Below are 25,845 nucleotides of genomic sequence, written 5' to 3' on the forward strand. Positions count from 1 at the left end.
GTTCTCCGTGTCCCGCTCGTTCACCGTGGGCAATGGCGTCCGCGCCGACATCTTGCGCGGGCAGCGGGGTCGAGCGGGGGGTCCGGCGGGTCGCGGGCCGCGGAGGGCTTCGGCGAGGGCGGGCGCGCGCGAGCAGGCCGCGCCGGGGAGCGCGCGGCTCCCGCAGGCCGCGGGGCGGGAAGGCGGGCGAGGACGCGGGGACCGAGCCGCGGGGACGCCGGTCGGGCGCGGAGGGCCGCGGCGGGCTGAGTGGAGAGCGGGCGCCCCGGAGCTGCCTCAGCGCGGCGCCCGGCGAGCGCGGCCCTGACAGCGCCTCCCGCACGCCGCCTCAGGTGAGCGCCGCCGCCGCCGCCGCCGTCGCCGCCGCCGCTGCCGCATCCGCGCCGGGCCCCGCGGCCCCGAGCCCGCGCGCCGCTCCGCGCCGTCCCCGCCGCGATCAGCCGGAGCCCTCGGCGGCCGGAGCCGGTGCGCGCGGAGCGGCGGGCGCGGCACGGCACGCAGCGCCCCGAGGCTCTTGGCGGCCGCCGCCGGGTGGGCGGGCGCCAGCCGAGGGGCCTCTCCATTCATTCCCTCATTAGGGATGCGGGGCCGCCTCCGCCCGCCGGGCCGGATTTCATTAGTGACTCGCCCCACCCGCGGATCAGCCTGTCCCCTCAGAACCTCCGGCGGGCGTCCTGCGATTTGATGTTGATTCTTGTGTGGCTTTTAAACCGGCACTGGGGACACATGGGGTTCGTGCGAATAGAGAACGATCCCCCTCCTTCCTCCTTTTTTATGTATTTTTTTATTTGTTTCACTGGAGGGAGCATTGGGTACCATCCATCCTACTCTCCACTTGGCCCATCCTTAAATTCTCCTCTGGTTTAATTCCTGGTTTTCTTCGAGCCTTCCTTCAGCATCCTTCTGCCCTGAGGTGTTGTTCAGGGGCAGGCGTGGACAAAAGGCACAAAAGCCTCATGAAAGGAGCTGGCCCAGAAAGCATGTGGAAGAGGGCTCCCCGCACCCCACAGCATCCCTGGAGTGGGTGAGACTTGATGTCTACAGTGGCTGATCGTCACTTCCTGGGATACAAGGAAGTGTCACTTAGGCTACTTATTCAGAGAGAGTAAGAAGGCTGTCTCTGTGGTCTGTCTGGAACTCTTCCTTCCAAAAGGCTGCTTTGCCTTTCCCTCCACCTGCCACTCCAGGTCCTGGGCATATTTGTCCCCATGCAATGTTGTCATTCTTACTCTGATATTTTGCACACTTGGCCTCTAGGATAAAACTTTACCATCTCCCTATTCCTTTTCTTTCTTCAACCTCAAATGGGAATCTTGGGATGATGGGAAACTCCTCTTTCCCAAATGCATCCATTTGAGGAAGAATTCCTGTGCCAGATGGTTTTTATCCTGACTCATTAAAAGTTGTTTCTGAAAACTTAACACTTGACCCTTAAAACATGGGCCAGAAGAACCTAAAAATAGCAAACCCATATCTTGAGGGAATACACACACACACACACACACACACACACACACACACACACACACCGTATGTAGTCGCTTCTAGAACACGAGCTGCATATTTATTTCTCAAGCATCTTATGTTGTAAGTACTTCTCAATTCCACAGAGCAAATGAAAATCCCAAGACCACTTTGGTGGCCATCTCTACTGTTCAACTAGCACTTAGGCTTTGGAACTAATGACAAGGCCACAGCCTGCATTATGGTGTGCCTCTGGGAATGGCACACTTTTAGAGTCCTTCAGAAATCGGGGTTCACCGAGATATACTGAAGCATGAGTTTGTACTTTTCTCATCAGCTGGAGGTTGTGCACTCAGCACCCCTGCTAACACAGAAGTCCCTTGTGTTCCAACTATGTCTGCATTAGCCTAGCAATAAGCAAGCAAGGTGCTCCCCCCATGCAACAAGGCTTCCACCAGTAGCTTAGATGTCATTCTTCAAAGGCTATTCACATGCTATCCCCTGTCCTCATTCCTCTGGTAACCCTGATGGGTATTTCCATTTCACAAAATTCCTCTGACTTGACTTATTCACGATCATAGCTACCTCAGGCTAATGAGACACAGAAGAAGATAACTGGAATGGCTGGGGGTGTTCAATGGTGTACCAGTCACAAGACCGTGAGCTCACCCCTGTGAGAGATGGAGCTAATTAGAGACAGAGCTCAAAGGGAAGCCTAGGATCTGAGCCCAGTGGCTTCCACACAGACAACTCTTAGCTACATTTTGCTCAAGTAGTGAAATTGGAATTGAGTGGTTATTATTTAAAGAACCCAGTTTTATATTGTTATATTGTTGCTAAGGAACTTTCCTAGCAAAGGGGCTACATCAAAGGGAATGGTTATTTTTGTTTTTCTTGTTCTCTTTTTGTTTTTGTTTGTTTCCAGACAGGGTTTCCCTGGCTGTCCTGGAACTCACTGGGTAGACCAGGCTGGCCTCGAACTCAGAAATCAGCCTGCCTCTGCCTCCCAAGTGCTGGGATTAAAGGTGTGTGCCACCACTGCCTGGCTTCGGGAATGATTTGTAATAACCCAGAATTATAATTCTATTGAGTAAGATAGACAAGAAATAACTCTACCTTTAAAAACTAGCATTTAATTCATGGCAACACCCACAGTCCTAGGTTTGGTATATAGTGAAAAATGCACTTTTCATAGGTAAACAAACAAACAAACAAACAACAAAACCTCCATTAAAAAAAAAGTTGTGTGCTCTTCTGCTGCAAAACGGCATAAGGGGATGTTGGGATGTTGTCAAACTGTTTAACCCTAGTCCTTAATAATGAAAATGCCACAAGCAACGTTTTCCTACATGGGTTTTTATAACTGTGACTTTGTGAAAATGGCAGAGGGAATGTTCTAAGGCTTCTAGCAATTCTCTTTGGGGCTATTTAAAAAAATGTGACGTGTAGTTTAGAAGCTTCTGGGGTAGAGTGATTTAAAAGTTTGAGAAGAAAATTGAGGTTCTGCCAAAACAAGAAAAATGGAGATCAACAATGTGCTAAACCCAAATGGATGGCGGCTAAAGAGTGCTGTTAACCATGGCCCCATGGAAGAAATTTTGTAACTACACTGGCCACTACTGGCAGCACTAGCTACTCTTGGCTCCTCCCCGCTTGAGAAGTCATTTGAATTTTTATTGATTTCATCATAATTTAAATTCAGAAACAAGTTTGATTCCATGTTTGGGCATTTTAAAAGTTATTTAGAGAGAACATGACTGTTGGAATCTACTTTTTTTTTAAACTCCAGATGTTCTGAAACCTAAACAAAAATCAAGTATGTCTCATGAAGATGTATCACCTAAGGACGGGAGAGGTGGCTCAGCAGGTAAGAGTGCTTGCCACATAAGCACAAAGCCCTGAATTTGAATCCCCAGCGTCGTGTAAAAGCCAGATATGGCCACTCTGACTGTACCCACCTACTGTGGGGGTGGAGGCAAAGGATGTTTAGTTGGCTTGGCTCAGCTTCACTGAGAGACACTGTCTCAAAGAAGTAAGGTGCATACACTACACACATGTAGTATACACATGCCCCACCCCGTGTGTGTGTGTGTGTGTGTGTGTGTGTGTGAGAGAGAGAGATACACACACTAAATAGCGCCTGATTTAGGCTTAACTCTAAGTAGCAAATGTATATGTTTTAAAGAGTAGGAAAAGAAAAGATGTAAGGTGCCTCTTCAACTGACATGCATTGCATATTAAAATGTAAACATTTTATATATTAAATTAACTAGAATATATTATTAAAATTATTTTCAGCGTTATTTTGTATTTTCAGATGTAGACACTGAAGAATGCATGCTTGTATAAATGGCTTACATTACATGTCTGGTGCATAGCCCTTCTCTGTGAGTTCAAACTGAGAATAAAGAGATTCAAATGCTGAAGAGTCAAAGACCTTGATTAGAAGCTATCAATTATTTATTCTGTGGGAGAGTGGCACCCAGCACACACGTATTGAATAACATGTGCCCAACAGGCACTGTTCAAAGAAACTGTTCTTCACCTAATAATTTCCAGCCGTAAACAGCATCATCCTTTAGAAGAATTCAGCAAGAAACATGCTGAAAACATACAAAGAAGCATGAACAGATCATAGTCTTCTGTGAACAAAGAATTGGTCAGGTGTGACAGAGACAGCAGCTTTAATTGTAAGTTCATAAAACTACAAATGTACTAAATAGGAGGTACTAGCAATGCCTGATGTCAAGACCTGCAGAATGTCTCGGTGGATAAGGGCTATTGTGGTACAAGGTGGACAACCTAAATTCTACCCCCAGAACCCATGTCAAGGTGGAGAGAGCTGGCTCTGAGGCATTACCTCTGACCTCCACATACATGTGCCCCCTCCCCCGCACCAACCACATTCACAATAATAAATAAGTTAATTAAAATTTAAAATAGATCTAATATCCAACATGCATGACTGGAAAATCGTTATTTATCGAGGACACATTTTTGTTTCCCATTCTATGGGAGACTTATGCCTTTCCATCTAACCACTCAAGATGACGACAGGACAGATAGTTCTATATGGTGACAAAGAGGGAACCCAGCTAAGAAAGCAGGCTCAATGCCCACTGAGAAAGAAACGTTATTTCTTTTCATAAATAAGCTGGGTCCTGATTGCACCCCAATGGCTAGCGAGGCATGCTGTCCCATGTGTTGACGCTCATCCCTCAGTGTGGAATGGATGAGAGTTTCAAAAGAAAAGAGATATTGCACTTTAAAAGCTGTATGGCTGGCCTTGAGAGGTAGTTCTGCTGGTAAAGTGCTTGCTTTATTAACACAAGGGCCAGAGTTCAAGTTCCAGCACCAACACAGAGGGTGGGGTATGGTGGTGCACACTTATAATCCTAGTCACTGGGCTTGCTGGCCAGCAGCCGAGCCTAGTCAGCCAGCCCCAGGTCCTAGTGAGAGATCTGCTTTTTTAAAAAGGTGTGGGGGAACAAAGTGGTTGGCTCCAGAGCAGTGACACCCGAGGATGACCTCTGGCCTTCATACATTTATATACACACACACAAGTTAACATTTAAAACTTCTAAGGCTGAGATTGGGAAGAGGGCTCAGACAGCAAAATCTTTTCCATGTAAGAAAGGAAGAGCTGAGTGCTCCCCCACCTCCAGTGCTGGGAGTGCTCTCTCTGGTCCAGTGCTGGCAAAGTGACTACGGCAGGATCTCCAGTCCAGCCAGCCAGCCTAATCCATTGATCAGTTCCAGGTCCCGTCAGACCCTATCTCAAAAAATAAGGTGAAGAGGCAATTGTAAAAGATACTTCATGCTAACCTCTGCCCTACACACACACACATATGTGCACACACATGCCGGTATATCCGCGATATTAAATTTAATTTAATTTTAAAAACTCAGCAGTCAAGAGCACTGCTACTCTTTAGAGTACCTGGGTTCCATTCATAGCACCCACACGATGGCTCCCTGCCTTCTGTAGGGATCCAACATGCTCTTCTGGCCTCTTTGGCCACCAGGCACACACATGGCATACATACAAACAGGTAAAACATCCATAGGTATACAATTAAAAGAAAATTGAAAAACTAAGGGACTGCCTCTAGCAGTGTATATACCTCACCGCCACCAAAGCCAGCCCCAGAGTCAGCTCTTGCCATCACAGTCATTGGCGCTACCCACTATGCTCACAAGTTTGCTACCATCCATATTCAAAACCAGTGGCACATCCATAGCTCAGTGACGGACGGACTTTGCCTTCCATCCCCCCAGAAACTCTCTGATCAGCAAAGCTGGGCTGTCTGGAATTCCCCGGTCACCCTGTGCTGCTCACCCCTCCATGCCTGGCATCTGTTCCCCCTTCTGGAATGTCCTCCCCATCGTTCTACCCGACAGTCTCTGGCTGACCTTTCAAGTTCCTTGGGAACCTTCCCTGGTACCTGCTCCTCCCTATGCCCACAGCTGACCGATCACCGTGCCTGTGCCTAGGTTAGCTTTGCCAATTGGACAGTCCTTCCCTCCTGATGTTCCCTTGTGCTGTGTCTCCCACTGATCCCTACCCAGCTGTGAGCTAAGCAATACCACCTTTGAAATCCTCCCCTCACCCAAAGCCTACTATGGTGCTCAGAAATTGGCATATGCCCAGTTTCTAAATGCTCCATGTTTGGAGATTCCCTCTTCCATTTCCAGGGTCTCTTGAATTTTGAAGAAGCATCACAAAGGAATTGAGAATGTTATAAAACAAGTATTAAAAATTATACTCAGGGGATAGGAGTAGATCAGACTTCACACACTGTACAGAATATGTTCCCAAATGTCCCCAATAAATGCTATTGACTGGGTAGGAAACTGGCTCTGTCCTGTCTCCCATAGACAGGTAGCTTTAACACAACGCTGGACGTTTTACTGTCTGTGGTCTTCCTGCAATCCTTTTATCTGTACTGAGAAATTGGTAGTCACTAGTCCTTTTAACAGAACACTCCTTCAAGCAAGTTCCTACATAAACCAAGCTATACTGACATCAAGCAGCTGGTCAGGAAATAGTCCTTCCACATAGGTTATAGAAGTTAAAATGGAACTATACAATAAGGGTATGTTAGAAGCCATGGAGCTGGGAAATCAACCCCAGAGAGCAGTCTTCAAAACCCGAATGGCTCAGTGGTTAGCGCTTGTCTAGATTCACAAGGCCCAGGATTTTGCACTCAGGACTGAAGGCAAACTTAATACAACCAGGTTGTGTGGCCTCTTCTTAAAATTCAGTCAACAGTCTGAGCATCACAGCACCACACAGCAGTGAGAACCTGGGACAGAGAAAAGCTGGCCGTGGCCGATGGATGTGGCATTAGCAGTGCTGGAAAACGCAGGTGGAAATTCAACATGGGTAGCATGACCTTCAAATAAAGGGACAACCATTGCGTATAGATTCATACATGCGCAGATCTAGAGGCACCTGCCTCATGACAGCTTCCAAACCGTGACCTTGTAGTAGTGTCACAAGGAAAGGGGGACGATCCTTTGAATGTTTCGTGGCAGCCACCCTAACATAAGACATTGGTTAGGAGCTGGTTATCTTCCCCTTGGCATCTGTGACTACAAATGGAACATAATGGAACATAATCTCCTGTTTAATAGCCTTGCTACTTCACTACTTGACTTGACAGACAACATACTAAGTGAACTATTCCCTTGTGTTTTATGCTAATTTTGTTACTATAAAATATTAGCTTTGGGGGTTGCAGAGGTGGCTAAGTGGATAGGAGCACTTCCTTCGATGACATGAGCACCTGAGTTTAAATCCCAATAAATACACACACATACACACACACACACACACACACACACACACACACACTCACACACACTCACAAACACACACACTAACTCTGTAATTTCCTTCCATAAACTTAATTCAGTTTTTCCCTCCGACTTTAAATGTTTTCCCACTCACATTTCGGTGGCTTCCTTACTTTCCCACGTATGAACATTGGCACCACGTGTCACGTTGTTTTTCATTCATTCATTTACAAATCTCAGGCCTGCTAAGGCTGGGTGTTCGTCTAAGCACCTCTGAAAGAGCCCATGGAGGACAGACAAAAGTTCTCACCCACTTACAAGATGACATTTGGATTGGCTCTTCCTGCATCCAGACAGTTCAAATCCTGAGGTCCCATAAGGCCATTGCCTGATATCCCTTGGTCATCTCCTCTTTTAACTACAGACTAGTCCCAGGCGACAGGTCTAAATTATATGGATTGTATTATGGATCTCTGTCCCAATCTAAATGCACTTGCAATTGCTCTCTCCCGTAATATTCTGGCCTTTCTCCAATAAGCTTTTGTATAAACAGCTTTAACTGGTTCTACCAGTAGCCCGGGCACTTTAAAACCATAATAAAGATGGCTTGCCGAGCAGGTGACTTGTACTCGGCCTGCATTCTGTAATCTTACCTCAGCTTTACTGTACTGACAGCAGTAATGTCCCATGCTTCTTCCTTATGAACTGTTTTATCACCAATGACTGCTACTCTCCATGTTTCTGTTTCTTCTAGATAAACTATTAAGATTTTAGTACTTTAGCAAGAACCATATGCTAAAGAGGAAACTTTGTTTTTGATCATTTCAGCAGCACCTCAGATACAGGTGTGGTTTCGGAGAGGTCTCCCCTGTGGAAGTTAAGTCTCCTATGATTGATTACATACAACCTGTTGCACTATATCATAAAACGATAGTCAACTTTTTACTGTAAAGCTTTTGTGATGATAATCATCACAGAGGCACAGTGAACATCTGTCTGGTGAGAAGTCTCCAGCAGTTATATGGGATATCCTTGGTTCCTTGGCCAGAGAAAAGAGTAGAAGACTTGATCGGTTATCTGAAGTTGTAATGTTCTCAGATACTATGTTTCTATCCAGTGACTACTTACAAGAGCCCTTAAGCTTAACTTCTTCCACTATTTGCCCTTCCTTTCTAGTTCTAAAATGTGCCTGAAACGTTGAACTATAAAGCTCTCTCTCTCTCTCTCTCTCTCTCTCTCTCTCTCTCTCTCTCTCTCTCTCCATTAGAACATCAGACCATGCATTTCAGAAGACTGCCAAGAGTAGAGTCCAGGTTCACAGGAAGGGGAAAACATCTCCTCCACACTGTTTTAACCACTCTTTCTATTTAACCTTTCAAAAGCGTAACACCAGGTGACAACTGCCTCCCATTGAACACCTACTATGTGCTCTGATCTATGCTAAGAGGAACTAGACACAATGTGTGATTCTAACATGCTGTCATTAATCTTTTCATAAATATCTTCAGACATAACAAAAACTGGCGTGGGTCTTTAAGCAGGCCCTCTAAGGAAATATTCATTTAGTCCAGTGAGGGTGTCCCCTTAGGAGCCTTCCGTTTGTAAGTGCTTCTCGGCTTGTACAATCTGCTATATTTTCTAAGTGGCAGAAAAACGTCACCTTCTGATGGTTTATTTGGAATAGAGCATCAGTCAGACACATCTGTGGTGAGGAGCGTGAACGCTTAAATCAGGTAATTCCATATGGGTTCAAACAGAAACAGAAGGATACAAGTAATATTTTCTTGTATTCCTCAAGCTGGGTGACTTCCTTAAAGAAGACTTTAACACAGTGCAAGCACTGTGCCTCACACCAACGTGAGGCAGGAGGATGCCTGTGAATTCCAGGTCAGCCTGGGCTACAGAGTGAACCATCATCTCCATTAATTAAAATAAGATGTTGAAAGGTGATGTCCTTTCAAGCAGGACCCCTTAAATGATGAGCTCGCTGTTCCATAGCCACTCCTGGGTGCGCTCATGGCCATCCAGCTCAAGAACACTACACTACACTACACTCCACAGAGAGCATGACAGATTAATCTAGACTGCTGAGGCCTCTTTCCGTTTGCCTCATGTGTACATGCAGGTACCCACATAACGGTGGCTGACTCAAGAATGATTGAACTTATTCTGCTATAAATGAAGTCAAACCAAGTCTGGCCCTAGAGGCAGGATCTAAGCCAAACTGCATGATGTAGCTTGCTTGATATTTTTATGTGGATGAAATCAGATAAGAATCAAAACCAATAGCAAACAAGAATTATAAAGAAAATAGTGAAATATGTAATTTACAGCTTAGAGAGTATATGTCAAAAGGAGGGTAAGAGAGGATGGTACTTATGTGGGGAAGTGGAGGTAGCATTCCTGATTGACATCTGGGATACAGCCCGTGGCTCCATCACACTGCTAAAGGCATTAGGCTTTATGATGGGAAGAGGTCTAATTGCCTAAGCAATTGTCATTCTAGAAATGGCACTAAAGTGTATACAGTCACCACACGCTAAAGAATGGCCAGCTGTCACAGCAAAGGCGTTGGGCTGGGTCTGAGCTCACACCTGGACTTGCTTTGCAATTCAAGTGTGTGGTAGTTTGAAAAAATGGGAAAGCCAGTGCACGGGGGGAAAAAAATGGCCGGCAGGGTGGGCTGAGCCCCTGAAGATTTAGGAACCAGTTCTCTACTTCCTGTTGCCACTGGTAAGAAAGAAAGAAATTACCACAGGAGCAATGATCAGGTCTTTACTGTGCACTGAGCTGGTTTCACAGGCGTGAGGCCTCTGGTCACACAGCACCTTGTGTTCAGATCTAGTTTAACAGGTTGGTTGCTTCAGCTGGTCTGAGACTGTAATTCTCGGGAAGAGATTTGCTTTGCCCCTGACTTGATGTGCCTTTTTGTCCTGATTTCAGAGTATTTCTGAAGCTGAGTGAAAAGTTAAGCACGGGGCAGGCGAGATGCCTCCGTGGATAGGGCTGCTCCCCACCACGCCCGAGAACCCACATGGTGGAAGGAGACAATTGACTCCCACAAGTTGTCCTCTGACTTCTACAGACACTCCGTACACTGCCACCACCCTAATTAATTAGTTAATTAGACAAATGCAATTCTAAAAATTAAAAGACTAAAGTAGGCTTGCCCTGGTTGCACCTGCCTTTAATTGGGAGGCAGAGTCAGGTCTCTGAGTTTGAAGCTACCCTGGCCTACATAGTGAGTCCCAGGCCATCTAGGGTTATACAGTGCAATCCCGTCTCAAAAAAAAATGTAGACTATACTGTTCCAGGTACCATAAATCGCTCTCTGCAGTGCTCATTACCGTTGTTGCACTCTATTATTATTAATTATTATTGTTGCTATGATGATGATGTCATGTTCCACGACTAAAGGAGTATGGGATGACTCAGCCCACGCAAACTTCACTCACATCAGCACCCGCCTCTAAGCACAGGGAGGATGGTAGTGAGAGACGGGGTGAGTCCTAAATGCTGGCATTGGTTTTAATGACCACCTGTCTACTCAGAATGATAATTGTGGACCATTTCTCTCGAGTCACTGCTGCATCATGGCAACGAAGACAACCAGCACCTACTAAGCGTTGTGCTAGAATCGCACACAGAAGTTAAGAGGTTCCGGGGTTGCAGAGATGACCCAACAGTTAGGATCACTGGCTGTTCTTCCAGAATATCCAGCTTGGATTCCCAGAACTCACATGAAGGCCCACACCTGCTTATCATCCCAGTTCTAGAGATCAAACACCCTCTTTAGGTTTCTCCTGGCACCAGGCATGCAAGTCGTGCACTGACATCTATGCAGGCAAAACACCTCTACATGTAAAGTTAAAAAAAAAAAGTATTAAAAGATAAAAGCTTTGCTGCTCATGGTTACCATCCAGTTGAGTCCTCAGCTGTCCAACGGGAGTTGCCCAAAGTCACCCTTACGTACATGTTTGCCACACACTGATGTCACCAAGGGGAATTGTCTCCACTCAATTCCCTTCACATTGAGCTCGAAGGATGGGGAGACTCAACTCTGAGAAGCTGTGCTTTGCCACTTCACCATGACCTGACCTCCATACATACACACAATTGCATGCACACGCATACACACACACACACACACACACACACACACACACACAAGCTGTGCTGTATCACTTGACTAAGACACATGTCTGTATACACACATACATCATATACACGTGCACATACATCGTATACATATATCTGCACATATGTGCATTTACATCCCACAGGTATGCTGCATGCACATATATATTACATACTATATATACTAGCATACACACAGTACACACTGCATATACACAGATGGACAATATACATACCCCACACTACACATGCACACAAATATTGAAGAGCTGAAAACATTGATAAGCAAAATAACTACATAGGAATGCACAGTGGACGTGTACAGACTAAGTCATGAGGAGACTGCACAGAGCTACATGGGGTTCATTAGAAAAGTCTTTCTGGAGCAACTGGGATTTACACTAAAGTTTAAGACAAAAAAGGACTTGTCTTTTAAGTGGAGTGAATCAAATTTTTTCCCTAAAAGAATGTGGGGGAGGGGGGCGGAGACACAGAGGTGAGCAAGAGCACGCTGTGCACAGGAGATGGCAAGCAGTTGCTAGTAGCTGGAATAGTTTCAAGCAGACCTGAAGGGTCACTCATCCATTTAAAGACTCAACTGTGCGTGTCTTGAGTAGAGGGCATCATCGGTGGCTGTAGAACCGCTAGTGTCCACCAAAATGATGCTAAAATGATGCTTCAGGTCATCACTGTCCTGTTGCGCTCCCTTCATCATTGACTTCCAATGGGGCCATTCAACCCTTGTCTTCAGGATGCTCTAAGTTTTAACAGTAATTGCTCACAGAGATCTACAGTATTCTATAGACTGCTTACATAGTCCATCGGTATCTATTGGCTTCAGGAAAAATTACAATGGCCACCAACTGTCTATCTCCTGAAGTGCAGAATACAATCATTATTTGTATTATTGAGGTGCATTTTGTGCATTTTTCTGGCATTCCTTCCCAACAGAAGACCACAACTATTTGTAAGGAAAGAATGCTTTGCAGTTTGACATGTCGAAACTTGCTTTTGTAAGATCTGCTAATGCATGTCCAAGGAAATGTTTGCTTTGCTGCCTGCTATTTTTATAGACCATTTGCTTGTGAGACTAAGACTTTAAACAGTAAACTCTCATGGTCTCAGACCCCTGGCATCTCCTCTAGGGAGGAAGCAGGGTCTAGATGTTAAACCACATCAGACGATGAGAACGCTCCACTGACTCGTGTGTCTCGGGTCCATGTATTCTCTGTGCCTTGATTTGTTCGTCCATGATGTGGAGACAGCCATTGCTCCAGAACAGTGCTGTCCAGAGTAGAGTGAAAGCCTGGCTGTTTCCCTCCACATTCCAAGTCAGCCAAAGGCAAGTATTTTTAGTAATACAAAAATAACAGTGAATTCACAGAAAAATTAATATAAATAAACAAAAACAAAACAAAATGTATTATATTCAACAGACAAAGAGACAGGGAAAGTACTCTATCTGGGTGGTAGTGTGTTTGTCAAACATATTCAGAGACCAGGTACCATCTTCATCACAGCAAGGAAAAAATTAATATGGCAGACAAAAAAAATTTACACTTTCAATGCATAGGTTTCTAGACAGTGTTAGACTCTTCCCAGCCCATCACTGACCAGCATGGTGATGATCTGCGGGGGATAAGAAGGTGGTGTGTTTTAACATGACTCAGTAGTCTGTGGACTTAGGTTTTTCAAAATATACTTTAATTGGAGTTTTTTGTTTTTTTTAACACTTCAGCCTCCCTTCTAGCCCACCTTCCAGAGTAGGGGAAAAGAAAGGTTACTAGGAATGGGGGTTGTGGATCTGTTTAGAAGTAGTTCTTTGGGGAGAACTAGCCTAGGAAAAAGAAGAAGTAATTCCCCCAAAGAAGAAGTAGTGCTTTGGGGTGAGATCCCAGTCTTTGTTGTCAGGACGCCAGCAGTCCAGTCTAAACATGGAATATGAATCATAGCAGCAGTCCAGGATATTGGTAAACACCAAACACAAATCAGTTTCAGTGGCTGGAATCAGAAGAAACCGGGAGGCTCCACCAACTCAGCAGGATCCCGAGGAAGCAGCAAGAATATCATGGTAAGTTCTTTAGTGAGTTTCTCTCTCTGCAGAAGTCACAACAAATGAAGATCAGCAAAGCCTTGCAAGCCAACACAAGAGCATCCTCAGCGAAGATGAGCAGAAGCAGAGTAAGGCAAACCAATGAGCCTTGTCACACTGTCTGTGGGGTTGTATTTCTGTTCTTTCTAAACACCACACGTCCTTTCATGTGTCTACCTCAGCCAAACATCCTCTCACCTGTGTCTACTTCAGCAAGACATCATATGACTTAACTGAGTTCCCCCCAAAGAAACCAGAAATCTCCACTTCAGTAGCCAGCACTGGTGCAAAGAGAATCTGACTGAGTAGTTTATTTTAGGAATATTTAAGCACAGCACAGTTTGGTGAATATTATTTCTGGTGATAATTAGCTCAACCTCATGTGCACAACGAAACTTAAGACATGACTACATTGAAAGCTTTGTAAAGTACATGTGATACCTTCCATAAAGATGGGTTCTATAGACTGAAAAACACAAACTCATGGTAAAGGTCTGGGGGAGGAGCTGGTGTGGTCTCAGCCACACAGACAGTGACAGGCCACCAGGCAATTAACCACATCTGATCCCAACCTTCTGGGAAGAAAACAGATTACACCTCTCTCCCTTTGAAGAGCCAGACCTGTGTGTTTAACATTCCTGGTTCCTCTAGTGCTTATCTGTGAGCACAATGATCTGTGTACCTCCCTCAGGAAAGGATGTGTGGACTGGTCATACCTTGGATAGCACTTCCTGGGCCATTTTCTTCCTAGACCTCCCCTCAAAATACCATTGTATGACTCTGCACAGGGCCATCTGGGGATCTAGAAATGGCTCCTTGTCCTCAGACATCTTGGAGCCTTTCTCAGTTTTATTTCTTGACACCAGAGATGAATCTGAGTCATTCCTTAATTATTGCTCAAAATAAGCATCTCCTCCTTGTAGGGACAGCCCCTCCCTTACCATGGCTACAACTGCTAAAACGTCATAATGATCAAAAGTGGCATACCTGCAGTAGAAGCCGCGTGGACATGGATATTAACCAGACATTGATGGGAAATACTCGTGCAATTATCCTTTGTTTATTTCTCTCATTCAAGTAAGGTGTTGAGTAAATCCAACTACATTAGTTACTCTTCTATTGTTACAATAAAACACCACAACCAAGGAGACTTATTGAAGAAAGAGCTTATTTGGGCTTACAGTTGCAGAGCGTGAGAGTCCATGATGGCAGAGCAGAGAGGTTATGACCACTGGAGCAGAAAGCTGAGAGCTCACATCACGAACCACAGACACAAGCAGAGAGAACCAACTGGGAATTACATGTGACTTTCAAATCTCAGTGTCTACCCCCAGTGATATACTTCCTCCCTCAAGCCACACCTCCTAAGCCCCTCCCCCAAACAGTGCCACTAACTGGAGATCATATTTTCAAACATCTGAGTCTATGGGGATTATTGCATTAAGACCACCACACAGATGATACACAATGCTTTATTATAGACTGGGTTTGGTATTGGAGATTTCATCCCTGTAAAGGAATAACTGACAGAGCGAATTAAAGGAGGAGAGATTTATTTGGCTCACGGTTGCAAAGGTCCTTAGTCCATCATGACAGGAATGGCGTGGGGACACTGATGGTGGTATGAGCCTGTAGGGTATGGAGCTGTTTACTAGGAAGAGAGAACAGCCAGAGCAACCCTGGGTCACAAGCTCCAAAGGCCCACTTCTAGTAACCCATTTCTACCAGCTTGGTCCCACCTCCTAAGCATCTACAGCCTCCTAAAATATGGCCACCAGCTGGGGGAAAATGTACTCAACACACGAGCCCGTGGGAGACGTTTCCCATTCAACTCATAACCTCCTCCTTCCAGCCCTTGCTTTCAGTGACCTCTGCTACCCCCATGGATGAATGACAGCCGCCTCCTCGAGAACTATCTCCAAGCAGCCTTCCTTCCTTATTATCTGGGACGATGTTTCTCCAGTGACCTCATGCCTGTGATATCGGAGAAAGCAGAAAACAGCCAGTGGGTCTCCTGCTTCAACATTCTCTCAGGAACTCTAAGGCTGGGAGAAGCAGCATATTAACCTTCAGCTGTGTGTATACGCCTGCCCTGACCCAGTGAGGCAAGGAGGTGGCCCACTCCTGACTCTTGTTCCTACATGGATCAGAATGACTATTATCCAGAGTCCAAAAAAGAGGATTCTTCTAAAGAGAAAGATCCAGAAAAGTCTTCAAAAATGGAGAAGAAACTGTGTATGTATGTGGGGTTTTTTTCCCCTGTAAAACAGAGGCCCAGTTTTAGCCATAGTTTGAAGAGAATCGCTTTTTAGAGAGTTTAATACCTTTAAGTTAAAATGGAGATGCTGCCCTCTTTCTGTATCCTCAATCTTGGCTTCCCACTGTATGAGAGTCAAGCCTTGTTTAATGGTTTCTCTTCATACACACAGTCTTTCAAGTCACATTTGTGGTCCACTCCATAAATCACAGGCATTAAAAATGAATTAGAACAGAACAAAGCAATCGCTAATGTTTCCTTATAGTAAATGTAGGCACCATTTCTGGTGGCCTATGTGTGTGCTGGGTCTCTGTATAAGATGGATTTCTTATGTGGGCTCGGTCCAAATGGGCTTCAATCTATGAATGCTGAGCTTTAGCTCAGAGACTTGAGTGTGTGCTACAACGACCTGACAGAGTTAAAATACAGGTTCCTAGGCCGTGCCTACTCGGATCTGCACATGTCTGTGTGATTCGGGAAGGCTTTGAGCACACAGGACAAAGGCTCACCTGGCAGCATGGACTGCGCTCGGTGAGGTAGCATCATTTCAGCTTCCCCACTCTTGCTTGCTGCATGCTTGGGTTGCTCAGTGCAGCTGCGGTTATCTGGTGACTGCAATAGCAATGCCCCTGACACTTGAGAGTGCAATAAATATGACAATTTTTAATTCTAGTATTCCTGGGGATATAGCTCAGTGCTAGAGTGTTTGGCTAGAATGTATGAGGCCCTGAGGCTCATTTCTGGCATAGGAAGGGAAAGGAAAAGGAGTAGAGAGAAAAGAATGAAGAAGGTGTCTTAGTTGGGTTTCCTTTACCGTGAAGAGACACCATGACCAAGGCAACTCTTACAAAGGAAAACATTTAATTGGGTCTGGCTTATAGTTTCAGAGGTTCAGTCCATTTTTTTTCAAGACAGGGTTTCTCTGTGTAGCCCTGGCTGTCCTGGAATTCACTCTGTAGACCAGGCTGGCCTCGGACTCAGAAATCTGCCTGTCTCTGCCTCCCAAGTGCTGGAATTAAAGGTGTGCACCACCACTGCCCAGGTTCAGTCTATTATCATCATGGCAAAAAGCATGGCAGTGTGCAGGTAGATATGGTACTGGAGGAGCCAAGAATTTTGCATCTTGATCCCAAGGCAACCAACCAGGAGATGACTGTCTTCTCCAGGTAGCCATTGGAGGGGGGGGGGGTCGGGTCTCTTCGGCCCTGAGGGAAGCTTAAGCATAGGGCCTCAAAACCTACCCCCACAGTGATACACTTCTTCCAGGGCCACACCTCCTAAGAGTGCCACTTCCCATGGGCCAAGCATATTCAAACCACCACAAGAGGAGAAAGAAAGAAGAGAGAAAAAAAGAGCCTGGAATAGGGTTTGGGTATATAGAACTTTAGTGTTTCTACAAGGTAATAAATTAATATTTAAAATACTAGTTTATATGTATGTGTGTGTTCGTATGTTTCTGTGTGTATGCATATATATCTTCTTGTGCGTACGCATGGGTGTGGAAGACCAAAACTTTGAGGGTCTTCAGTAATGGCTTTCCATCTCTCCAGCCCCAAAGTTATATTTCCTGACTTTCCATCTCAATTCCTATTCTAGCTGACTTCATTGTTTTCCTTCTTCCAAAGAACAGAGATCATTGTAAGGCAGCACAGCATGAACTCATGTGGCCATGGCTTTATTTCTGGTCATCTCACTAAGCTTGTAATTTGGTTGAAATAAAAGTAAATCCATTTTCAAGTCTACTTTGAGAGACAAGAAAAGTCAGGCATGATACAGATCATGGCAACCTACTTCCATGTGAATGCCAGAGCATGACAAGATTGTCATGCCCAGTCCCTGCTAGCCTCTTCACTATTCTCTCTGACACCTCGTAAGTAGAAATGTCGATAGCATGTGTCTCCTGGGTAACGTCAGGAAGAATATGCACTAGAACACGGTTGGGGAGATGGCAGGGAGAATCACGCATCTATCTCTACATGATTCTACATCTGAGATTCAGTTCTATCCATCCACAATGCTTTTCTTCCAAGAGGGTCTTATTGTCCACAGTAGGACCATCAAAAAAAAAAAAAAAAAAAAAAAAAAAAAAAAAGAAAGAAAGGATCCAGGTCTTTCTCCTGAGGGAATTTGTTTCTATCCTTCCCTTGAGGCTTCATGTGGACTTCAGTGAAAACAAGTGCAATTCAAGGGTAAAACTGTAGGTGGTCCAACTCCCTGGTAAGGATAGGATACAGGGAGGGATTTACAAGTAGGGTAGATAGGCAGATAATAGATAGGTAGACAGATGACAGATAGATAGATAGATAGATAGATAGATAGATAGATAGATAGATAGACAGAAAGACAGAAGACATACAGATAATAGATAGATAAGCAGAAATACAGACAGATGGTAGATATAGATAGATAGATAGATAGATAGATAGATAGATAGATAGATAGATAGATTATAGATAGATAGATTATAAATAGATAGATGATATGATAAATGATAGCTCAACATGGACAGAGAAATATGATTGAATATAGATGATAGATAAATAGGGAGCTGATAGATCAAAATAATTTATAAGCATTGACTTCATGCCAGGGCCTGTGCTAAATGCATTTTTAAGATTATCCCACAGGATAAAGATACTATTATGGTATACTTTGTGGTCCCGTTTGTTTGTCTTTGCTCTTTGGAGAGAGCATCTCACTACGTCCCTCTAGCTGGCCTGAAATCCACTATAGAGCCCAGGCTGCCATCAAGCTTGCTATGCAGTGGGTGACAACGCTGAGCTCCTGATCTTTCTGGCCCTGCCTTTCCAATGCTGACATGATAGTTCCAGGATACCAACCCAGGTTACACAGTGCTGGGATTATTGAATGTGGGGCTCTGTGCATGCTCTGGCAACTGAGCCCTCGACCGTAAGCCACGTCCCAGCACACCAGTCTCTATTTTTGAAACAAGATTGAGGATAATCGGCATTATGTAATTTCTAGGTCAATACCTAGAATGTTATGGTGTCAGGATTGGATGTCAGACAGTCTGACTCCAAAACCAATGTTTTTATACTCAAAGCTTATCTTCCCCTAAACATAAGGAGGGAGTTCAAGCCTCACCAGACTCCTGCTGCAGGCTCAGTGCTTCTCAGCCTTTCTGATGCTGCAAACTTTTAATACAGTTCCTCATGCTATAAAATTATCTTCATTGCTACTTCATAACCGTAATTTGCTATTGTTGTGAATCATAATGTAAATATTTTTAGAGATAACAGTTTGCCAAGGTGGGTCATGACATAAGGGTTGAGAACCACCACGATAGCTGCATCTGCAATGTTCCGTGAACATCTGGCCCCTGGTGATGGAGGTGGTTGGAGGAGCCTTCGGCGGATGCAGTCATATGACTAGTGTTCCGTTGTTAAGGCCAGGGACTGTGAGATTTTGCTCTGCTTTGCTAGTCATGAGGTAAATGTTGTAGCGATGAATGCCACTCTGACATGTTCCATCTCCACAGGGCCGGAAGCAAAGGAGATGGCCAATCACAGGCTGAAGCTTCCACCGCCATGGACCAGAAGAGACCTTTCCTCTTTGCAAGTCAGTGTAGCTTGGACATTTGTTGCAGAAGCAGGAAACTGGCTAACACCCCCTTCTCACTTGTGTTGCTTTGAGACAAGATCTTGGTCAGTGGGCTGTGCTTGTCTCCAACGTGAGATTCTACTTCTCAGCATCAGAGGTGCATTGTGGGTACACACCACCACAGATGGCTGCACTTTCACTTTATGCTCAGTAAACTATTTGAGAATAGCTAGAATGTTCTCTCTCAAGGAGCTATCTGGGAAATCTGTGTGCTGGGGAGGCCTTTGATAAATGACAACCCATGCTCCTACAACATGATATAGTAAAATCTTACTGACCAAGGTGACCAAGTTTCATTAATATTTAACTGTAAACCCAAGACTGCTATAGTTATAACCTGAGGTTTGCATTTAGGTGCTAAGCAGGCTGGATTGTATTTAGGACATTTGAAGAAAGAGCACTAGCATATTCGCGTGTTCTGATGTCTGTTATAACTGCATATTCATATATGTTCATACATATTCATATATTTCCTTTCACTTTGTTTGAAATTTCTGCTCAGAAATGTCCATTTATCAGGTCTGATGGCACAAACTTATAATTGCATTTGCCAAGGAGGCTCAAGTAGGAGGATCTGAATGTTTAAGTCCTGTGTCAGCGAGAGAAAAAGTTTGAGGCTAGCCTGGACAACTTAGTCAGACCTGGTTTCAAAATTAAAGACAGAAAAAGGACAGGTGAATATATTTCAGTGGAAGAGTACTTGTATACCATGGACAAAGTCCTATGTTTAATCATGGAAGGAAAAAAGGAAGGAAGGAAGGAAGGAAGGAGGGAGGGAGGGAAGGGAAGGGAAGGGAAGGGAAGGGAAGGGAAGGGAAGGGAAGGGAAGGGAAGGGAAGGGAAGGGAAGGGAAGGGAAGGGAAGAAAGAAAATTGTCCTCCTGTAGTGTATCTCTCTGACACGCTGTTGCAGCAGGGTGTGGTCAGAATCCATTAAATGCATGTCATTGTCATAGATGTTATTGCACTGTGACATGATCCTTGGCTTTCTCTGCCTTTCTAGTGGGACTGCACATGTCTTAGGAATTATCAACAACCATGCCATCTTTGTGTAGTAGCTTAGAGTCTGGCTCATAGCACTAAAGACACTTAAGGTTTGTCAGTAATGAATTAATAAATAAATAATGATGGCATAGAGCCTCTGAGTCTGAGGCAAGCCCTTCATCTTGCAGCTTATAACACGTTTGTGGCTTGTAAAGAAGTGTGGTGTGTACCAAGAACTCCACATCAGCAGCATCAGCACCAGCACCAGCACCAGCAGAGCCCTCGGGTAGCAAAGCATTATAGTTCTTAAGAGTGGAAGGCCTTGGAGAACAATTGTTCTCACTTGTCACTGCAGATACACAAAAAGTGTCATTGGGTCCCCAGGAGCAGCTGCTGCTGACAGACACTGCAGTGAGCAGGACCTCTCCGAGTCTACCAGCCTGCTGGAGGACTCCAAGGATAGACAGGGTTGAGGCGGGAGCATGGCCTTGCTTTTCACTACACCTTCACATGAGGTTTTCTTGATGTGTATTGTAGTCTTACAGACAGAGATTGTAGTCCAAGGTCACACATGTAACTTTGTTGGCTGCAGGACTCAGCTTTGACATCTCCCTAGCTCTACCTTCAAAATTCTCTCAAGCCATATCTCTAAAAGGCCTCCGGAGACCAGCTTCCAGGTCTCGTTAAATCTCCCCCTTTACTGCTAGGCACACATTTCCTTCTTGCATTTACCTGCCATAGGCAGAGGAGCGGCTGATAGAGCTGGTCTGCTTTCTGCCCAGCTGGGAGCTGTAGAGAGACAGAAGCTTGCCTTTTACCCAGTGCCAGGCACTGTGCGGTACAGACAGGCCCTTGCATCGTTTCTTCCTGGTAGCTGTGATGGAGATACGTTTGGATGTCCTTGCCCACGCTAAGGGTCTGTATTTTGAATGAGGCTCATCCTTACCTAGCAGGAGAGAGGAAGGTTTCAGCATAGTGTTACCATGTTAAGACAACGACTGACAAATTCCAAGAGCTGGCCCAGCTCCAGAAATCTAAAATCTAATTTTATTTATATTTTATTTTATTGCCTCCCTGTAAACCTGCTCTAAACTCTGCCTCCTGTTCAACTAACACGAGAGAGAGAAAGAGAGAGGGGGGGGAGATTTTCCCCTGTGCTGGGCAGCCACTTGAATTCATTAGCAACACTCCTGAGACTTCCAGACCATTTGGAGGACTGAACTGAAGCAGATTTGCCGTGCATCCAGCTGCTAGCCTGGGATGAAGGATCATAGGGAGAAGATGCTGAAACCATCATTATAGATTTTCCCAGCAGTGGCTTTCCACAGACTGGAATCGAAATGGTAATTGGTGCCGACGCCTCAGAGGTCATTGGCAAGCAGGGAAAGCTCTCTGGCTTTCTATAGTAGAGTCTCCTCTTGAAGCAAATATTGACCTTGATGTAGCTTTGGGATGAATTCACGTGGGGAGAAAGCCTAGGAGTGCCACCTCTGAATAGCAGCTGATGGCCTCTTAGAAGCAAGCACAGCAATGAGAGAGGAGGACTTCTCTTTTAAAAAGAATCTCTGCTACCTGCTCAGGTACACACAGACCCATACTCACCAGGAAGTAAACCTTCCAAATGAACAGATTGGCCAATGGCATGGGTGAATGTTTTCTGTAATGATCCTGTTTCTCAGCACCGGGGAGAGAGGAGAGAGAAGTTTGCCTGTCCTTTCTGGCTGCAGATGACATTAAAACATACTGTTGAATAATAAATGTCCATTAACTAGTCTTGCAATAATTGCATTTAAACCAATTTTATGATCATATAGAACCACATTTTACATCAAAGTGCAACCAGATAAAAGTACCCTGCCTGGCAGATACAAACCAATAGCAGAGGCAGTTTTGTGAGAAGGACCACACTGCCAGAATGACCTGGGACCCCAGCGTCTCATGCACAGCTTTGCTGGCCTATAGCATCCACATCCTCCTTCTCCTCATCAATGAACCAGGAACCAGGCATAACGTTCTAAAAATTGTTTAAATTTCTCTTGAGGGGCTGGAGTAATCCGAGACTCAGCGGCAGAGCATTTGGCAGGAACCAAAGTTTCTTGGGTTCAATTCCCAGTACTAAAAAGAAAAGGGCAAATGTGTGGCCTTATGCAGAAGATACTCTACTTTGTGTCCTATTGTTGTGATAAATACCATGACCAAAAGCAATCTAGGGGGCAAAGGGCTTATTTGGCTTATAGTCGACAGTCCATCATCAAGAGAAGTCAGAACAGGAACAGAAGGGAGGGGCCTGGAGGCAGGAAGTAGATCAGAGACCCTGGAGGAACACTGTTCACTGGCTTGCTCAGCTTGCTTTCTTATACCACCAAAGATCATCTGCCCATGGGTGGCATTGTCCACAGTGGACAGGGACCTCTGGTATCAATCACTAATAAAAACTATGCCTCGCAGACATCCCTACAGGCAATATGACGGAGGCAATCCTTCAGCCGATGTTCTCTCTTCACAGATGACTCTAGCTTGTACGGAGCTGACAGAAAACCAGCCCACATAGAAAGATACTCAATCTAGGCTCCATTGCAAATGCAGGGTAAGTATTTTAACTAGCTATTTGTCACCTAGAAATATGGAAGTGATCTGCCAATATGTATCATCTTCCAGGGTAGTCAAAAACTTGAGCAGTTCAGTATCATTTGTCACCAGTAGCCATTGGCATCTTTGCATATGAGCCTCCATGTTCATCACTCTCCTGTGTCCGTGGCAAGCTTCCTACAGCAGTGAGGGTGCTTCAGGTGAAGAGTGGGGACAAAGCCCACCCGTCACCCTCACCTCTAAACTCCAAGGAGACAGAGAAAGAGATGCACTCTCAAAACAAAGGCTTTAGATTGCGAACATTCTTTTTGGGTGTGTGTCCACATGTGTGCACGTGTGCATATGTGAATGCAGTAGAGGACAGAAGACAGCCTGGGGTACCATTCCTCAGATGCCTCTCACCTTGTGTTCTGAGACAAGGCCTGTCACTGAGACCTCCCACTGAGGAGCCAGAAGGATTAGCCTGGCTCCACCTTCTCAGTGCTGGGATCAAGTCTTCACATTTGCACAGCAAGCACTCTATTAACACAGCCATCTACCCAGACCCTATATTTCTAGTATTTAGTAGAATCCATATGCCTTTAGAAGAAACTGGACAAGATGAGGGGTCTTGTAGAAAAGCCTATTACGCCATGGTACCATATGCGGTCCTAGAAAGAGTTCAAAGTGAAGAACTTGGGGCAGGTCAGCTAGACAAGAGCACAACTCTAAATCTACCAGTTGCCTTGGTGAAGGCTCTGCTGGGGCTGTGCTGCCGTCGACCTGGTACTCTGCCTTAATGGACCAGCATTAGGGTGAATGCTCTCTGTGCACCCAGCTTTGCCGTGCGAGATGAAGGAACATTATATGCAATGAGCACAAACGCTGGGCCAAGATGATGCTCTTACTTTGATGTTCTTCCCGCCTTAGTAAATTACTCTGCTTCCCCAGAGCGATCAGGAGAGGCCGGAGAAAGCCAGATCTGTCGGTAGCTTTCGTGTTGTATTTTTAGACTGCACATCATTCTGTCCACACACCTACGTATTGTAGATTTCTATTTTTTAGTACTCATTATAACGTAAGAAGAAAGCTTTAACATCAGTGGTAAAATAGCATTAGGCTGATAAACAATGCATTTCTGTGAATGAGCAGATGCTTCGCACGAGCTTCTGAAGGGAGGAAGACCCAGCCCACCAAGGCAGAGAAAGCACGGCAGCAGCCGCTTTCTGTTCTGTCCAGGACTTTAGGACACAGGAAATGCTAACAAACATTTAGAATGGGTCTTCTCTCTTCAGTTAAATATTTCTACGTCTATCCTCACACACATACCCAGAGGTACATTTCCACGGTGGTTCTAAATCCTGTCAGTTTGACACCGGAAATGAACTACCACAGGCAGAAATGTAAATGAGTGGGATGTAGACCATGTGCACATTAGGCCTGGGCTGATGAGGAAAACGAATGCAATTGCCCACCCTCTATACCCATCCCATTGAGCTAGACTGTCTCCTGCCACTGTAACAAAATACTCGAGAGATTGGCTTATAAGGAGAGAAGCTTCATTTAGGCAGGTGCTGCTATATGATTGGCTGATGGATAACTGGTTGGCCCCATTGCTTTGGGCCTGTTGTGATGCTACACACCATGGTACAAATGCATGACAAACCAGAACAGCTTATATTGATATCTGTATAGCAAAAAATGACGAGAAGAAAAGGCCCAGAGCCCACAATCCCCTTCAAAGGCATTTCCTGACGAGTTAGACCTCCTCCCACCATGCCCCTCCTTTTAAAGGCTCCACCTCCTCCCATGAACGCTATACCAGGGACCAGTCATTTAGGAGATGGACATCTGGAAAGCACTCCATCTAAGCCGCAGTGCTCTTCAGTACTCTGCGGCATACTTTCATTAACCACCACCACATTGGGTGTATACAGAAGGGAAGGAGGACCCTCACTTGTCAAAAGCACGTCTCCCCAAAATCAGAGAGCCCCATGCTGGCATTATCTTATCTCAGGAGTGACTAAATGATCCTAATTCCATCAGCAGGTCAATGTGGGTTTTTGTGGTACAGGGGCATGATGTGAGGAGGCTGTTAGTGTACTCTATTCTCACCGTGTGAAGAGCAGATGATCTGCAGAGATGGTTTCTGCACAAGGACTGATCTGTACTTAGATTCCCCATTTCTCACAGGTTTTTTTTTTCTCGAGTTCTCACAATAGTATTTCCATTTAACTGGGAGGATCTTATAGATAGTTTCCTGGGCCTCCTCACTATATAGATTTGCTTCTCTGTGTTAAAAACTTTGGAGGATGATGATATATATCTTAGGTTAGGAGAAGCACATATTGTAGGAAGTACAGCAATCAGTGTTAAATGTCAGATTGACAAAAATTTAGACATAAGAGATGAGCCTCTGGACATGCCTGTCAGAGTGTTCTCTGGATTGTGTTAACTGACATGGAAAGACCTGCCCACTGTGGGTAGCACCATTCCCTAGCCGGCACTGAGTAAGTGAGAGGGGAGCAGAGCAGTAGCCTGAACTCACCCCTCTCTGTTTCAGATGGGCGTGTCTAAGGACCAGCTGCTGGTCTTGGCTTTCCCAGTGTGAAGGAGCCTACCCTGAACTCTGAGCTGAAGCAAACCATTTCTCCCTTAAGCTGCTTTGTCAGTGTTTTATCACAACAGGAAAGGAAACTAAGACAAGAAGGTGTGATCAGATTTGCTTAAGAAGAGTCGGGACCAGGACAAACCTCCCCAGAGGCATTGGTGGGTCACCATCTGTTAGAGCTGCTGGGATGCCTGGAGTACTGAACTCTGCAAAGATGAGAAGTAATAGTTAAGTAACATGGTGACTGGAACGTGTGTATTCTCCATAAGAATTAACTGCTGCCATGTGTGTTTGGTGAAGCTGTTTAAGTAGA

At 45.1% G+C, this 25,845-nt stretch overlaps 1 protein-coding gene and 1 long non-coding RNA gene across 6 annotated transcripts in view; one reads left to right on the forward strand and one right to left on the reverse strand.

Annotated features, from left to right (window-relative positions):
• Positions 1 to 533, reverse strand: part of Mark1 (MAP/microtubule affinity regulating kinase 1) — a 103,531-nt gene extending 102,998 nt beyond the window's left edge. For 2 of the 4 annotated variants that reach the window (XM_006497141.4, XM_006497140.4), the window contains exon 1: positions 1 to 480. In XM_006497141.4, coding sequence (XP_006497204.1) covers positions 1 to 51 — 51 coding nt within the window. In that variant the 5' untranslated portion in view covers positions 52 to 480. The other 2 variants (NM_145515.2, NM_001378876.1) reach the window with 2 other exon arrangements.
• Gm39728 lies at positions 145 to 25,845 on the forward strand. 2 transcript variants are annotated; one of them, XR_865821.3, is made up of 5 exons: positions 145 to 332; positions 3,254 to 3,331; positions 19,249 to 19,467; positions 22,860 to 22,940; positions 25,485 to 25,845. It is a non-coding gene; the product is annotated as a predicted gene, 39728 (long non-coding RNA). The 2 variants fall into 2 exon arrangements; XR_865820.1 differs by lacking the exon at positions 145 to 332 and having other exon boundaries at positions 2,443 to 3,331.

Source organism: Mus musculus, chromosome 1 (assembly GCF_000001635.26).
Source record: "Mus musculus strain C57BL/6J chromosome 1, GRCm38.p6 C57BL/6J".
Lineage (NCBI taxonomy): Eukaryota > Metazoa > Chordata > Mammalia > Rodentia > Muridae > Mus > Mus musculus.